Source organism: Amphiura filiformis, chromosome 10 (assembly GCF_039555335.1).
Source record: "Amphiura filiformis chromosome 10, Afil_fr2py, whole genome shotgun sequence".
Taxonomy (NCBI): domain Eukaryota; kingdom Metazoa; phylum Echinodermata; class Ophiuroidea; order Amphilepidida; family Amphiuridae; genus Amphiura; species Amphiura filiformis.
Genome location: NC_092637.1, coordinates 9,191,623 through 9,210,288, shown reverse-complemented (window position 1 = coordinate 9,210,288; position 18,666 = coordinate 9,191,623). Strand labels below are relative to the sequence as shown.

At 37.6% G+C, this 18,666-nt stretch overlaps 1 protein-coding gene across 1 annotated transcript; it reads left to right on the top strand.

Moving 5' to 3' along the window:
• The first annotated feature begins 1,592 nt into the window (after positions 1-1,592).
• On the top strand, positions 1,593-15,293 carry LOC140162474 (uncharacterized). The gene is made up of 5 exons (XM_072185712.1): positions 1,593-1,845; positions 10,054-10,201; positions 11,097-11,282; positions 11,566-11,775; positions 12,079-15,293. Exons 2-5 carry the CDS (start codon positions 10,082-10,084, stop codon positions 13,096-13,098), a joined length of 1,536 nt encoding a protein of 511 aa, XP_072041813.1. The 5' UTR covers positions 1,593-1,845; positions 10,054-10,081; the 3' UTR covers positions 13,099-15,293.
• Positions 15,294-18,666: the final 3,373 nt, after the last annotated feature.

The following is an 18,666-nucleotide window of genomic DNA, read 5'->3' as shown; positions in this document are numbered from 1 at the left end:
TTCTCTGAGGAAGGAACAGGGCCATGATGTTTCGGGCTAGTGAATCAAATGACATGATCAGTCTGTCTGTCTCAGACTCAGTGACAAGCAGACAGGGTCTAATTCTGCATAAAACCGGGCAACGTTATTTCTATAGATCTGCTGCGCATTCAAATTGCATTGTATTGCATCGTAATTTCATTTGTGTCTATGCTAATTATGTTTACACAACATGAACTCACGTGTTTTCAAGCAAAAATTCGCCGATAATAGGTGATCAAAAGCGATCGGAATGTTACAGAAGTACAGATCGCATTCAGCTTACTTCATATGAGATGATCTTTGGAAAAATACGGCATAATTTGTCTTGGTGTTTGCGGAATGCCATGCAGTAAAATATTAATAGGTTGCGGCAATTCATGATTGACAACTAACAATCGGCGTGTCCTTCGTATCCTCCACTGTCAATTTCTTATCCACTCACTAATCCTCACAAAAGCTTTGTGTTGATTACGTAATGTGTGGAGGCAAATTGCAATAAGTACAATGATAGGCTAGCTCACATCACACACTATAGGTGGCGCTATTCGTCCATAGGGAAGTGGAATGTGCATGTACGGTCCAAAAATGGCTTTACTGTGGCGCTCAATGGAGAAAATCACTTAAAATTAATTTTGACAAACAAAACCTAAGTGATGTTGACTTATGTTGGTACTGGCATGACACTGGATTCATAAACTATCACATAGTGCAATCCATGTTCCACCAAGTCGACGCTCGATTTAGCTCAAAAGCAATTTGTGTGTAAATCAAGACCATCCAAAACAGCTTTAAACAGTAAAGAATAGGAGGTCATCTGGGGTCACATACAGTAGTCAGGCCTGGAAAAAATGTGGAAAGTGGGAAGCTCCTTCCCGGGAAATTTGGAAGTTTGGAGGGAAATTAAGGTCCTTAAACAAAGAAATACATAAGAATTTGGAGGGAAATTTGTCTTTTTGAAGGGAAATTTTGATCATCTTCCAGGGAAATTTTCATTTTTTCCAGCCCTGACAGTAGTGTGCATTGTACATGTGCCTGCTGTCACAATTTCACACACAAAATTTTGGGCAATTTGATGACACTATTTTTGTCTGTAACTTCAAAAGTATATGCACTAGAAACATGATTGACCCCTTATTGTTTAGGTAATTTAATTCTCTTTCAAATGAAAGAACTTTCAGCTGAAAATATTGAACTTCAAAATTTAATGAACATCCCTAACAATGAAATAATGAGTAGGGCGTGCTCGAGGTATGGTTTCTTCTTCATCTTACGTAACAGTATTGTTCTCCAAAAAAACCGGGAAGCTTGTCGTTTGGAGCTCTAGCTGAAATATAGCAAGATAATGTAAGATAGTAAATGTAAACCTGTATTTTAGCTATGAGTATCTCGAGCTACATGTAGTGACAAGTGTCTGGGAGCACCATCAAATGCCCGGATCAAATGCCCAAAACTTTTAAGCTTACACCTTCGGAGACAGCTATTCAGATTTTTTTACATCAGTTATTATCTTGTGCTAAACGTTACCTGAAATTGTAAACACTTAGTGCCGTTGAAATATTACTTACGTGGCGAAAATTTGTAGAATTTTAATGTCCAAGTCACTCATGCATACCACCTTGATGGAATGAAAATTTTCCCAGAATTCCGCAACTTCCGTAGAGCTCGTGTTACATTTGTCTTTGTCGCAGGTTCAAAGTAGTTCGCAAATAACAACATTCGTAAACACGACTGGAAGAAGTCTATTGTCCTACGAGCTGTGTTTGACTACCGCGGGACAAATAAAAATCTTTTTGCCGGGAGTCAACATGTTTTTTGAGTGAAAAGGTTTGTGTTCTTGTTTAATTTTAGTGAATTAATTGTACAATCATATCAGGGGCGGATTTACGGGGGGGTGCAGCCGGCTCTCGCCCCCTCTATTTTTTGACTAGCAAAGGGCGCCGCGCCGGTAACTTAAAGGAGGATTTCGTGATCCTATTTTTATGACATTTTCAGTAGATATCCACGAAAAAAGCTTATTTCCAAAATTTCAGTTGATTCCGATTTTGCGTTTGCGAGTTATGCATGATTATGGGTATTACACTGCTCCATAGATAGACATGTCCACGACCACATTGCTTATTATAGAGGGCGACATTCAATCCAAAAAGTTGTGTCCACAGTAGCTCACAGTCAATGGCTTAACTGTGTAATCCCCATAGGGAAATACAAAAATTTGAAATTTGGACACCAGAAACTTGGAGACGTAGTCTAAAAAGTGTTGGTAGGGGAAGGTGGGGCATAACGGAACACTTAACTTCGAGGATGCTCTGTGACGCGACGTCACCATAAGTAATATGACTGTAAAAAGTATATGTTCAGTTGAAGTTTGTATTTACCTTTAATATACCATTAACCAATATAACTTGAATCTTACAATTTTTTATAAAAATGAAGAAATATTTTCAAAAAAATAAATCCGTTTTGCCCCACTATCGGGGCAAAACGGAACCCCCCTATGGGGCAAAACGGCACCCTGTGTGTAAACTTATATCAGTAGTTCCATCGGTAGGCCCTAGGCCTAGTTATATGTAGGCCTATATTCAGTTACAATATTAAGTGGGCCTACCATCTCTGTGGAGTGAGTGGTTAACTTCTTATAGACCTAGTAGGCCTATAATATGTATGACCAATATTTGATTAGAAAGAAATATTAAGTAGGCCTACCCATCTCTGTGGAGTAAGTTAACTTTTAATCATTAATTCTATCTGTAGGCCTAGTTTAATATGCCTATGTTTCAGCGAAGTGTTTACCATGCTCGAGTAGGCCCCTAGATAACGCCTACATTTCCTTGAGTGAATACGTATTATGTCCAATTGGGGCAAAACGGAACCCATCTGTGGGGCAAGATGCCCGGGGCAAAACGGAACCCTGTTCCGTTATGCCCCACACTAGGGGTTCCGTTTTGCCCCATACCTGATTTTTTAGGAATAGGTTGCATGCATAATACATTGTAGCATATAGGCCATGCAGTTCATACAGCTCAAAGCTAGTACCTTAGTGTTTACAATATACACAATTATTTGGGAATCCGATATTAATGAAGTAACATTTCCGCGCATTAAACATCTACATATCTTACGTCAGACAGGTTGTAATTTTTTGACTCGATCTTGCTCGGATGTCAGTAGATTGTTTCAGATCAAATTTTTGTTGTAAATCTGTGTGGCCATAGGCCCCCTACTTGTGTTCCTCAATATAATTTGCATAGACGGCAGTATTGCCAAGGCCTATTTTTCCGTTGGGTCCGTTTTGCCCCGGGGGTCCGTTATGCCCCACCTTCCCCTACTTTATCCTTGATACAGAAGTCAGCATGCAGTGAAAGTTAGATTTCATAAAATAAAATCGCCTTTGTGTAAAATGGATCATCGTGGTAAAAAATGATGCATTACATGCTTTTTTTTGTACAGTAATTATAAGTCATTGTAAGGCATTGTCAATGATGGTCGCATGAAAAGTGCAGTTTTTAAAACAGACATTTGCCCATAACTTCGCTAATTTTTGACCTACAGACATGGTTGACCCCTCATTTTTTAAGTTAGATAATCACCTATTTAAACAAAATAATTTCCATGTGAAATATCCTACTTGAAAATTTTGTGAACATGCCTACATAGACAATGTGTTGTAATTTCGTTCTGGTGCACCAGAACGAAATTCAAATTTGGCGATATTTTTGCTAAACGAATTACGGCTAATGGAACTCGATTGTTAGTTTCCTATTGACCGCCCGCATCACTTTTTCAATTTGACCAAAACTTTCATTATTTTCATAAAAAAGTCAAAGATCTGAAAATTGAAATGGAAATAATCAAAATTGAAACTCTCAAAATGTCTGACATCCCCTGCTGATCATAATCAGCAGTTTTTCTTAGTTGTAGGGGTAGAGGATGTAGTAAATAATGGAAATTTAAGGATTACCTCGTCATATTTCTAGTGATTACAAAAATTGCAAATTTCTTTTCATTTTAATGAAAACAAATTCAAATCTTTTTTCAATCTGTTGCAAAATGTCTGTAAAGATCCTGATCTAAGCATTAATACCGGTTTTGAGATGGTCTTTCATCAACAATATATACTTTGGTACTGGTGGGGAACCTAAATTTGGAGAAAGCTGTTCATAAAATCATTGATTTTGTTGACATAATGGATAATGAAAAGAGACCGAATAATGAATAATGAAATAGCGACCTCGTCCTTTTTTTTCAAACATCCAATCGGAAACTAATAATCGAGTTCCATTGGCCTAATCTGCAAGAAATATTTGGTACATAAACATTATGTAGCCAGAGGTATCCAGTGGTGTAAAAATCTCAACTTTTTTGGGAAAAGTGGGGGATGAGGCTGTGGATCACGAAATGCCCTTTAAAAATACAAAAATTTTAAAGGTCCGTAACCCGATCGACAGCATCATCCCCGATTTTTTTCATTGTTGATGAGGTTTTGGTATCACATAATAGATACTATTTTTCTCATTACTATCCTGAAATTTGACGCTCCAAGTCGATGTATTTCGGAGAAATCATGAAACACAGCGGCTTTTACAGGCTACCAGTTTGTAAACAATGGTAAATACTTTGGATTTCTGGGCCGGGAATTATGAACGAAATAGCTCGAAATATCAGTCTCCTCAACAGCTACTTTGGTTTCGCGTCATACACATTCTGTGAAAAAAGCGAACCACACTAACTGCTGAGGAGACGCGTCTAGACGGTGTGCCGTATTTAATTATGAAATTTCCACGATAGAGGCAGCGGGCCGATTAGCTCAGTCGGTTAGCGCGCGCTTCATGTTTCTACCCGAGAGATACCTGGTTCAAAATCCGGTACGGGATGTATTTTTTTCCTCTCCATTTTTAATCCAAACTTTTTTATATTCATTTGAAATGTACATATTGCAAGGGGAAATATATTTTGTTTCCTTTTTTTTCTGAACCGGTACGAAAAAAACAAATATTTTTCTTTTAATACGGGCCGGGCTTTGATTGTACAGCATGTCAGCATTAAATTCGTCATACGAACGGAAATGGTTGTTGTTGCTTGCCTACCCAGAATGCAATTCACGTATACCAAGGTATTGGATTGCAAATTTAGCTATTTATTCACATTTACGCTGAAAATGCTCTCGTTTTTTCACATAGCAGCATAAAGGGGGCGATATTTGATATTATTATGTAATTTTTAAGACAATTCATATCCAAAACCAATAGGGTTACCCCCCTTTAAGAATTTTTTTAAAAAGAACCAATTCGGCCATGAGCAGCAAGTAAAACCGTTGAGTTTACGAGGGGGTAACCCCCTTTAACACATTTTTTTCGTCGTCGGCCAAAAGGTGCCCCCTTTATCAAAAATTCCTGGATCCGACCCTGCATTATAGTTAACATGCATAGGCCCATGTTATTTCTTGTTTTTGGAGCACTTTGATTGATGGTCATGGATTTATATAAGGCCCCTAACAGTCAATTTTGAGTTTCCCGTCACATAATTTCTGAAAACAAGTGAGGTAACTTTTTCATTATTCATTATTTGTCTGCCTTTCATTATGACCAACACGCTTGTAAAATGTGTTGTTATTTGCTGCTCACTCACTTGAAGATGGATGTTTAACCCAAACATGCCAAATGAGATTCAAAAGTATATTACAAAGAGTCTGCAAGGTTGACAGCAAAATGTATGTTTTGATTTTGATTTTTCCACAAAAAATAAAAGGGATATTCATAATTTTTTTGCAAATATGGAAAATCACCATAATGAATTCAAGTGAGGGTGAGAAAATGAAGTGAGGGCGGCTGACGGGAAACTCAAAATCGACTTTCCTTGGCCTAATGCAAATCATGCATGGATGCTGAACAAAACCTAATAAATATTTTGCAAGAAACAGATTGTTTAAAAAGAACGAAAAGGATTTCACAAAACAAAATATAAGCCCATTGACAGACTGACAGTTTGAATGATCTTTCTTTTTAACTTGGAATGAAGTGAATTGATGCATATGTTGCTGTTAGGGGGCTGTACAATAATTATGAGCCCCTGGGGGCAAGAAATTTTAGCGAGCGAAAGTGGGGGGCAAGCAATTTTGGCAAGAGAGGGGGGGGCAAGCAATTTTGGCACACATTCTTGGGGCAGCTTTTAAATAAAACGCTCTAAAAGGCTTAGGAAACCATATGGAAACGCTTAAATATGCAAATTTTTCTGCTCGCTGCACTCGCAACATGTATATAGACCATTCAAGGTTTGCAAATTGTGATCCCAAAAATTTGGCATGTGCAACCTTGAATTTGGCATGTGCAAGGGGGGCAAAGGATTTTTGGCGGGCCGAGGGGGGGGGCAAGCGATTTATGGCGAGCTGTTCGGAAATTTTAGAGGGCTCATAATTATTGCACAGCCACAGCTGTAATCACTCATTTCTTCACGATCAGTCAACCGATTCAGATAAAATTGGCGTATCATACGATGAAGAATTATTTGAATTTAAGGTCATGCGCTATGAATTGGGATAGGCCTATAGGAAAAGGTGGCGGTGTTACATTTTTTTTTTTTTCCCAAACATTTTGTCACAGATCTCAAGAATGGATAGGGGTACTGAACTGGTTTTGGTCTTATTTTCTTGCTAATTTATCTGGCTAAAATTGTGGAAGGTAAAACTTTCATACTATTTACACTTTGTGAGATATTGCCAATCAAAGGATGTTAAGTCAGGGGTGGCGGAGCCTATGGATGAGGAGCCTATGGATGAGGCATGTGTTAATAAGTATATATTGTTTTTTGGTGACTCTCAAATATATTTTTTACTGTAACCCAGCAAGATGGTTTATGTACCATTATGTAGATACGTTACTGTACTAGGTATTTATTTATGCTCCGAAAATGTTCTAACTATCATTTTTCTTGAAGGAGTTACCCTACTGCTGTGAAAGTTAGCATTTTCTTGATGGAAATTAGATGAGGAATTCAAATATGCCACTGGTTTTTGTGTTTTGCCTGGAGGAAAAAAGTTTTGATTGATAATGTTATAAAAATTATGTACGACTTTTGAACACCCTGTATCTCAGTAAGGCAACATAACTCATCCTTACATGTTTGCTTTTTGGCCATGCGTTTTGAACTGAACACCCAAAAAGGGTGGTGCATGGTGGTGTCACACTTTTCACTATGAGCGTTTTGTTTTTTGAGCGTATCTTTGAAAGTAAAGAAGCTATGGCAATAAATCTGGTTCCAAATGAAAGCTAATATATTAATGATGAACTGTGGAAAGTTACATGAAGGCCCGCATGAAGGTATCTTGAACAGAAGCAGAATGGCATTCAATCCAATGACCCAAGTCAGGGGTGGTGGAGGCAGCGGCTCACCATGTACAAACTCAATGGGAAATTTCATTTTTGGTGCCTCGCAGTGCACAAATGTTGAAATTTTCTTTAAAAACTAGTGTATATCAATAAATTTGGTATCAAAAGAAAGCTGACATTGTTATCTAAACTTTTATTCTGTAAAAAAGTGGAAACAATAAACTGCCTTGAGCTAATGTGCTTTGAACTCGACATCTAAAATGGGTGAGTGGCCTCACATTTTTCACTGTGGTCATTAGGTTTTTTAATGTATCATTGGAATAAAAATAGATTTGATAGTAAATTTGGTATCAAATGACAGCTAAAACACCAATTATTAATTATGGAAAGGTGTCAATAAGATATCTTAAACATCTATAGAATGGGACTCAATCCAAATGGCCAAGGCAGGGGTGATGGAGGTAAGGGCACTCTGCACAAAACTGTAAGCCAAGTTTTCATTTTGGGAGCCTCATAGGCGGTGTGCAAATATGTTGCTATTTTCCTTAAAAATGAGTGTTTATCAATAAATTTGGTATCAAAAGAAAGCTGACATTATTATCTACACCTTTATTTTGTACAAAGTTAAAATAGTTAGCTGCTTTAGGGTATATGATAGGCCAATGTTCTCCAAGACAATAAGAAAAATTAATTCAATTTCGGTCACTTTTTGAAGGGTTGTAAAAGTGATAACCCCCATACATTTATATATTGCAGGAAAGCCATTACTTTGATCTATTAGAAAATGATATAAAATAAGAGGCCTAGGGGTAACACAGAAATGTTAGTGACATTATACGCCGGTACCACTGTCAGTTGATGTTTTGTCTTATTCACATAAATGTAGCATTAGAACCTTACATCTGTCAGTGTTTCTGAGTCTTTTGTTGGATTCCTTGTTCAATTTCCTTTCAGAAAATGTATACTTTTATCATGCTGGTGGGTATATGGTTTGAAAAATATGGGCATTTGAAGGTGAAAGAGTGTAGCGAATTGCAAAAATCAGTGTGTGACGAAAAGTCAGTGAGGTTAAAACACATGGCCTTTTTTGAAAGCCTACAATGTTATTAGCACATCTGAAAAGGTTTTAGCATAAAAAGGATTTTTACGTTAGTAAATAAGAGATTAACAAAATTTTATACTTTTTTAACCAAAATTTAACTTTTCCACCCTATATGACATTTGCGGCACCCTGTATATTGACCAATTGTTTGTATGTGTACATGTATATTCCTGGTACTCTAAGCTTGACAGTGATATATATAGTTTTATAGGGTTTGATGAACAGTTTATGAATTAGATCAGTTTAAGGGTAGACGAGGTATTGTTGGTCGAAGCAACCTAAAAATCGATTTTTATTATCTAGATCAATATTTATTGAAACTTAACACCTTGATGTTTTGCAAAAGTTCATTCTACAAATCGTATACTTTGCAAACTTGCTTAATTTATTGTTGTTAATGAGTTATGTACGTTTTACAAAAGTGTTGTTGTTTCAGCCCTCTTTACAACGTAACTCAAGAACCGCAGCACCTATAAAAGTATATCTGTGATATTTTAATTCTTCTACACGTTCACTATGAATTGAGCAATGCAGTTTTGCCAAAGCTCACTACCATTCGCTCATGGCGCATGACCTTAAATTTGTTTTTTATATATTTTGTATTTGTAAATTATAATATTTTGATGTCTTTTAATTAATGTAAAAATTGCTCAATTTGGCTTTAGGGCCACAATGCTAAATAAAATGAAATGAAATGAAGAATAAGATGGGCTATATGCTGATGTTTAGATTTTTTGATTCTGATGTTTATTTCTTGACTTACGTCCAAATTCATTCGCCCGCTAATTTTTTCTGGGACACCCTGTACTTTTATATGAAACCATTTTTGCACTAAAATCATATAAGGACCAGTGATTACACTGACAAAATTTCTGGATGATTTCAAAAAAAATTTGATTCCCCCTCGTACCAGTGGCGTAGCATGGGTCGTCATATTGGGGGGGCACAGACCATGATTGGTCGGTGGGGGACTGGTCTGATCGGGGGGCACAAGCTGTATTTCAGCAATTTTTCTATGGGATTTTTAATTTTTGCAATAGATTGGGGGTTCCCCTATGACGCTACCCCACTGACTCTTACACAAAGAAAACAGTGGCGTAGCGTGGGTCATCATATGGGGGGTACCGACCATGATTGGGGGCTCCTGGTCTGAATGGGGGGCACAAGCCGTTTTCGGCCATTTTCAGATCAATTGGGGGGCATGTACCCCCCGAGCCCCTATGACGCTACATACGCCACTGAAAGAAAATCCATCTGGAAAAAAAGGTCACAACATTAATGTTAATTAACTAACAGTTGCTGCTGTCTCTTTTCTGCAGGGATGTGAGAGTTCCTCTTTTCAGCTAATTCCTCTTTTTTTGTTGCCCAAATTTATGCATTTTCTTTTATTTTCAGCCAATATTTGGCGTTTTTATTCTGATTTTACATTGTTTTCAGCGTTTTTAAGTCATTGTCCTCTTTTTTGGTCTGTGGCCTCTCACACCCCTGTTTCTGGATATGATTCCATATACAGGCACTGCCTCGTACACAAAGAAAATGTCCATCTGAAACATACATGTAGGTGACATTGACTAACATTTGCTTTTCTGGTTATGATTCCATATACAGGTTTGATCTTCATATAGGCCTTGTCAGAATGCCACAAGTATTCATGGTTACCAGCTGTTATGCCTGCAGTGTCTTCCAGGTGCAGCAAGTGAAAAAAGTCCCAAAATGGGTGTGTAAGATGTGTGGAGAAAAACAGTCACTGAAGAAGGTACTACATACGTAAGCATAGGCGTAAATCCGGGGATGGGGATTTATCCCCCAATATTTTGTCAGGGGAGGTGGTCCATACAATCATCCACCCCCATGTTAACACCTGAATATGGGTTTCTGACCAAATTAGGCTACTACCTCATATTTGGATTCACTATACTTCAAGACTTTTTCCAACCCCATCCCCCCATGTCAAAAAGAAATCTAAGCCACTGTGCGTAAGACACCCGGGGGTTCTTAGTAGAAATTAAAAGGGGTAAGGGGATGTGAAAGAAAGAGTGTTGAGTTTTTCCAAAGTTTTCTAAAATAACATGTAATTTTTCATTGTTTTAAAGCAAAATTTGTAAAAATATCTTTTTTAAATGGTATAAATTTGGGTCTGTTTTTTGTCAAAATTGGTGTCTAGTCGGGTAGTTTTACAGAGTCCCACAACCTTGGCGGAAATTCGTTGCCACACCAGCCCGTGCTGGTGTTAAAATAAAGCAATCGCCAGAGGTAAATATATGTCACAGTACCGCATTATCTTTGTATAATAGTTGCAAAAATGCATGCACACTCAATTTAGACTCTCCCCTTCCCCTTCCCCCCCCCCCCCCCCCACCCCCATCTTTCAATGTTGGGAGACTGAAATGTAGACACAATGACGATTTTGTCCAAATCAACATTGCAATTGGGGAGCGGGGAAGGATGTTGGCCAATGAACGCTCAGGTGTGGCAACCTTTTTCGCCAAGGTTGCAGTCCAACATCCCCACCCATGTTTTTTTTTTTTTCCATTTAAGCAGTATTCTAACATTTTCAATTACTTATGCATAGATTTCAACTGGAACAGCCCAATTAATGAATTTTAATTTTGCCCAGTTTGTGTCTTATGATTTTATTTTTGTGTGAATAGGAGTATGGGCGTGGCTCAGGAGCTGACTGCCGTAAACATGTCCAGAAACTGAACCTATTAAAGGTATCTGTGGAGAATGACATCCCTGCTGAAACACACCCTGTAGACCAGGATGTACTGCATAATCATTATGATGATGAGAATGATGAAGAATGCTATGAACAGGCTGAAGAACCATTTCAAGAGGTAAAAAATGTATTAAATGTATTTTAATATCATTACTCAAGCCCACACCCAGTATTTGTTTGGGGGGAATGGGTGCAAATTTCGAAAAAGTGGACCTTCCCAAAATTTGGACCTTTTGTCCAAAAAAAGAATTTTAAAAACCTGATTTGTTTGCTTACTACGCTTACTGTCATTACTAATAAACATATTTATTTCTTTATCAAATGCCAGGCACTAGTGGCATATCCTTTTTTTTTAGAATTGGGAGTAGAGACTCAATGTGTACTCACTTTGTCTTATACAGAGCAATCCAGGAGCTTCAATGTGGGGTCAATTCATAAATGACCCTGATGAAGAAATAACACATGAGCTTGAACCCCAGACCTTTCCTGACTTTGATGTTAGTAGGATAACAACTGATGCAGATACCTACAAAAGTCGAGGTCGTCGTGGTAACCGAGGATGGACAAGAGGCAATACTGGGTCAGGTGGAAGGAAAAGGAAATTGAATAAGGTAAGTTGAAATCTTACACTTCCCACAATGCATTTCTTCCATTTCAATTTTCTGTACTGATTTGGTATAGTGTAACATGGGTCGATAAATGAACAGTGAGTGCACATCCAGATCTTGCAAAATGTGTTTATTTTGTGACTATCCACCCATGTTTAATCAGTGATTAGGGTTGGCGCTTTGGGTTGGAATTTAAGGGCCTGCTCGGGGATGTGTGAGTTCCCCCAGCGGATTTATCTCCCACACAAACCCATTAAAATATTTGAAATGTATATATTACATAATTCATGTTAAACATTTTTTCAGGATAACTATTTTGAAGAAGATTACAGTGAACAGGTGCATTCAGCCTCATCCACAGGTGGTCATCATGAATATTCATCAGGAGAACTCTGGGGTAAAAAACAAGGCACTGCCAAGCAGTCACATTGTAACTATGGTAACACACAAGCAGTCAAGAAATCTTCTGATACTTATCCTAATCCTGAACCTTCAAATTCAAACGGAAGATGGAATAATTTTTTGAATGAAGAAAATAGCAGTGAAGACAAGAGGTTTGGATTTGTTAAAGAGAAAATGTCTACAAAATCACTGTCCAAACCAACTCAATCGTCTGCAACGAGCACATCAAGTAGCAAGTGGGGTCAGTTCCTTGAGAATGCTGAAAGCACTGAAGAATACAGTCAAGAAAGCAGGCAGGATGACGTCGAAAGATCTTTGTCAAGTCAACAACAGGAGCAAGGATCCATAAGTGGATCCTTTAACCACAGATATTTGGGGAATGATGAGGAGTGGGTCACAGCGGACAGTGATGATAAATTTAGGTTAAATGATAACAATATGCTGAGATCAAGTGACAGTTTACCAGAAAGTATGACCAACGAATCTTTAAGTCAGATTCTGGAGAGAGAATCAGGTGATTCCATTGGAGAGCAGGAAGTGGACTCTCTTCAGGGTTCTAGCAGGTGGAATGTTTTCCTATCCAGTCAGTCAAACAGAAAAGACAAAGCTGAAACTGACTTAATGGTGAATCAATCAGAATTGGGTAAAATGTCACAAAATATAAGTGGAAATTTACAGATGACATCAGGGGAAAGTAAACCTTACCAGGGTGGAATTTTACAGACAACAGGGGGAAATACATCTTACCAGAGTGGAAATTTACAGGTGGCATCAGGGAAAGTAAACCTAACCAGAAAGAAGCAAGTGATAAGTCTAGGATACAGCCTAAAGTTGATGGAAACATATTTTCTATTGAGGAACATAATTTGGATGAAATATTCTCAGATGACTGGTAGAAAAAGTATTGAAAGGTTAACCCTATGAGAACTACCTGCCGATTGGCCAAAAAGAAGTTTTCCTTATCAATAGGACCAATCAGCAACATTGTAAGAATAATTTCACCACACAAAAAAAATTAGGGTGAATTATTTGCACACCTCCATTCTGATTGGTGATTTCAATGAAGATATCATGTAATTGACCAATCAGAGGCAATGTTAGATCGGCAGGTAGTGCTCAGGGGGTTAATACAAGAAGGCCTATCTCACTGCAATAGCTGCTATCATTTTCTGCAAGGTTCTTCAGTGCCAGTTCTTCAGATTTGGTGCTGTTTATGGTGAAAACTGAAAACAGAAGTGGGATTCTGATTGGATTATTGAATCATGTCATGACATCAGCACCTCAATCGCTGGTCAATTTACGAAGCATTGCATGACCAAGCATTGCATGACCAAGCATTGCATGACCAAGCATTGCATGACCAAGCATTGCATGACCAAGCATTTTTATGCGATAATCAGAAAGAGCAGACAGACACCACAGAAGGAATTTGCTGAATACTATATAGTTGTCTTATTTTTAGATGTACAATACAGAATGCAGAAATTGCCAGATTCTAATGAGGCAACTATTGCAGATACAGACTTAACCCTCTGAGCACTACCTGCCGATCTAACACTGCCTCTGATTGGTCAATTATGTGATATCTTCACTTTAATCACCAATCAGAATGGAGCTTTGCAAATAATTCACCCCAATTTTTTTGCATGGTGAAATTATTCTAACAATGTCGCTGATTGGTCCAATTGATAATGAAAACTTCTTTTTGACCAATAGGCAGGTAGTTCTCATACTGTTAATACACTAATGGCAGACTAACCTGTCAAGTTAGCTCAATCGATAAGGCGTTCGACTATGGTGCGAGAGGTTGCGGGTTCGAACCCTGGCGGTGCCTATACGCTCACATGGAAAAATTGAGTTACCTTGAAATTCCCTTGGACAAGGAACTCGCTGCTAATTTGTCTCGTTGTAACCCGTACGAAACTCGGGGAGCTGATCCTGGTTGCGATGGTTATTTGTGGAATGTCTAGGGTGTGCGCTCTGGAAGCAGCAAAGTCCCTGAATTGTTGTTTAATGGTTTGTGGAATGATGTGGGGCCGTAGTGGTCAGCGACAACCTGTAAAGTGTGCTGAGGCTTGTGGATCAACGTCTAGGCGTTGTGCCTGTGCGTAGCGCACTATAAATCACTGCGCTTTTTTTTTTTTTTTTTTTTAACCTCTGGATATATCATGTTTTGCCAAATGAAACAGCTAAATAAATTATTTAGAGCTATTTAGTTCTAACTGGCAATAAAAGGTCAATTTTTATCTAAATATATTTGCAATGGGAAATTGCATGACTATTGTCTTCTAACAATAGAGGTTATCCACTTTACTCATGCGTGACTTCTAACAAAAGGAGCTGGTTCCCGTAGTATTCCTCATTCAAACCAATTCAATGCATGACCTCTGAGTTACCTGCATGACTTTGGCGGGCTATTTTGAAACATTCATGGTTGCACATGCAGGTACTTCTTTTGAAAGTCCTAAACAAGGTATAGCAGTAGTTGATAGGATATGCAGCTTATAGAACACGGATAACCTCTATTGGTAGTCATAAAATTCTTAGACTTGTGCACAGTTAGTCTAAGCATTCAAAATCTTGTGCAAAGCTTATAATTTACAATATCTTGCATTAATTTTTATAATTGATAGTAAAGGGATTCGAAAATGTGTTTCCAAAATCCGAATACGTAACCTGATTGTACAGGTCTTTTGGCTTGATTGTTACAGCATGCAAAAAATACTTTAAAATGAATTGTTGCATTCAACAAGGCTTTTGAATGGAACAGTCCATATTTCACCAATTCACCTCAAGAAATATTCTTACTGTACATTCAATATTTGTATACTATTCAATAATAAAGAAAATTTAAAGCCATTTAGAATTAGAACAGGTCTATGTTACAATTCAAATCCCTCTTCGTTACCCATTGACATTCCAACTCCAACTTAAAATGATAATACACAAAATTAATTTACACGTATTACAATGAAATGAAAATTCCACCTCCACAATTTCTTTCAACTGTTTGAAGTAGTTTATGTATTCTTTATTACTTCTTTGGACAACCGAATAAAAACACATGTTAATGTTAAATGTAAGCATTAATAAAAACATACTGATGCTAGATACTAAAACAGAGTTGACAAGTCTTGTGACATTTGTATGTAGTCTTTTCCTTTCAAATTGAATGTTCGCTATGTCGAACATGATACGGTTAATAAATGCTTGTTTCATACTTTCTGTTGTGTAATGCTTCATCATGCCGCTTGTACTTCTCTGCATTCGGATCAGCATTCCACTGAGCGGCACAACTGTGAAAGCCAATGTTGCTGCTCAGCATCACCAAATATCGTTTCTCCTGTTCTCATACGTCGGAGCGGCGCCACTTAAGGTGGCTGTGTACTCTCAGACATGCATGTAGTAAAAGTGCAATAACTTTGTAATTATTCGCGCGAAACATATAAAAGTATACATTTTTATGAAGGCAAGACATCAATAAATCTTAATATAAATACAGATTTGGGGTAAAAACAACAATTTTGAAGAAAATTACAAAAAAAGTGAGTTTTTTGGCAATATTTGTTAGGTACATCATAACAAAAAAACACTATTTCCAAAATATTTTATTTTGTTTTTAGCTCAATCTTGAGGCTCCATTCCAAAAACTGTTTTTTATTTTTTGATATTGGCCTTATTTTTTTAGATATTGACCATATAAGGCATCAAAATGAACTTTTTAAAATTCAAAACGCCTATTTGCACAAAATGATGCCCAAAATCGGAAATAGACCAAAATATAAAAAATGAGAAAACCGTTTCTTGAGTCGATCATGCTTTTTACGATGATCATATTTGCTTACCTATAGATGCTGTATTTATTGAGTTATCGTGTACCTAAATCGTCATTTTACCGAGAAAATGAACATTGAAATAATGGCCGTTGAAGTTTAAAGTGGTCACATTTTGCACTTTCATCGAATCTCACAGGAGAATGCGACAGTTTTCGTTTTGAAACTTATATTACGTGAACATCGGGTAAATCCACAGCCCCTTGAGAAGTTTGAGCGAAATCCATTCATAACTTGATATTTAAATCGGGGAAAGAACTTGAAAAACCCACATTTTATCAGCTAAAACGGAGCCATTTGACCACTAGGTTTTTGTGAAATCAGTGCTTCCGTGGTGTTTCCATAAGATGCGCCGCGATGCAGATAAGCGTCGCGTATTTGTGCGTTAACAAATTGCGATACGCAACGCGATGAGTTGTTGTGGCGTGTACCTTGCTGGTACAACAAAGATTTTCTTTCCTTTTCAATTTCAAACACGAGTGGAATAGTGAAATAAAATCCTTAAAATATTGCAGTTGGAGTTTACAAATCTGGATTTTCATTCCTTGTATTTATAAAAAACATAACAAGGTACAAACATATCATAAAAACTCAATTTTGAGAAAGAAACAATGGCTAGAGTACACAGCCGTGTTAAGAGTTGACTTGAATTCAACTACTAGCGATCTGCCGCTTTGGGCAAAGCAGTGGAGTGATTGATATATCGGCTTGCCACTGCTTTCTGATGCTTCAGCCCATGAAAGTGAAGCAAAATCTTTGTCAAAGCGGCAGGAAAGTATGAAACCAACATTTGTGTTAGGGTTTGGTTAGGGTTCGATTCAAAAGCAAAACCGTATCTCTTACTCAATATAGCAAACTTTCAACATATAGTGGCTGTAACCAATATCACTACTATTCCAATTAAAATCCACACACCCCTATGGAAGACACACCTTTAACCTCCCACAAGGGGGGTGAAGATTTCAAATAAAGTCACCTGTTCAGGTAACTCCATTTGAAATTCACACTCCCTGTGTGGGAGATTATTAGCCATGTCTTGCCAATTGGGGTGTATTTTCAAATGGAATATCCCAATATCATTGCTAACTGATATACATGATCTCTTGAATAATGACATTGTTTACATACAGCCTGTATCAAAGTGATTCTATTCTTCATCTATTCTCCATCTATTTTTGGTGTCTTTTTAAAAGCCTACCTCTTCCAAATGCACCATTGAATCAACTTGAAATGACCCGACTGTTTTAAAATATAATGTGTAGAAAAACCCCTGGTCATTTCAGATGGATCAAACGGTGCGTTTGGAAAATGCAAGCTTTTCAAAAATGGATGGAGGACAATCATTTTGATACAGAGGGTATCTCAAAAATGTTGCAATCCAAAGAAAAAATATATGGGCTCTTTTTGCTTTTCAGTTCCGCCACTTATTGGCAGATCCAGTAGCCACTGCCGATATCCAAGTCGCTAGCATGCCTATGCGTCAAATCACAAGCCAGTGGACTTCAAGACCAACTTTGATGCTTGCTGCAATTGAATGCTGCTGGCGATTGTGAAAGCGCTACAAGCGTTTGATCACTAGCAATTTTTTTTTCACATGGTGCGACTGCTAGTAGTATAATATGCCCTTTACCTGGTAATTGCAGGTAAAATCCTGCAAGTTTATTTCACTCCTTTTCTCTCTTCTAACTGTAAAACAAAAGTATTTTTAGCTAAACGTGTTATTTTCACGTTAGTAACTGAATCAGAACAAAGAAATAAACCCAAAAGCAACATTTTTATCATACAACCTTTTTGGATTGATCACAAACCCATTGGGCTATTCCATTTAAAAACCACACTACCCCTGTGGAAGATTTTGGATATATCTCCTACAGGGGAGTATGAATTTTAAATGGAATGTACACATTATGCAGCTCCATTTGAAATTCACCCTTCCTTTGTGGATGATTCAAGTTGAATCTTTCTCAAAGGGTGTATGATATACAAATGGAGCTGCCTAATGTGTTCACTGTTCATTCCATTTGAAATTCATTCTCCTCCTGTTCCAAAATCTTCCACAGGGGGAGTGCAAATTTGAAATGGAATAGCCCATTGCAGAAGGTGACTTATAACAAACAGCAGATCATTAAAAAAAATATATAAATAATGTAATAAAAAAACTGGTTAGGTGAACACATCCTGAGGCTAGAATGGCAGAGCTGGCACATTGTCAGGTACATGCAAATTCTAGAATGAAGACAACAGGCTGTAAGGCATATTGCTGATAGCAATCGATAGGCAAAAGCGATGCATGCTGGTAAGGAAAAGGGCTCAAATTTGTGATCTCGGGTAACAAATTTTATAGCTTTCGAGCCCTTTTCATTCCCAGCATGCATCGCATTTGCCCATCGATCTCGATCAGCAATATACCTAATTCCAGCCTAAATCCATAACCCCCTATTATAGAAGATGTGATCTTGATCACCCACACAGGGGGTGAAGATTTGAAATGGAGTCACCCATTCAGGTAACACTATTTGAAATAATCACACTCCCTGTGTGGGAGATTAAGGTCAAGTCTTCCATAGGGGGTGTGTAGATTTTAACTGGAATATCATAATCCAGTTCTCCAGAAAGGCAAATAAAGAATTGGTACTCCCAAAATACTTTGTTTGCAGTG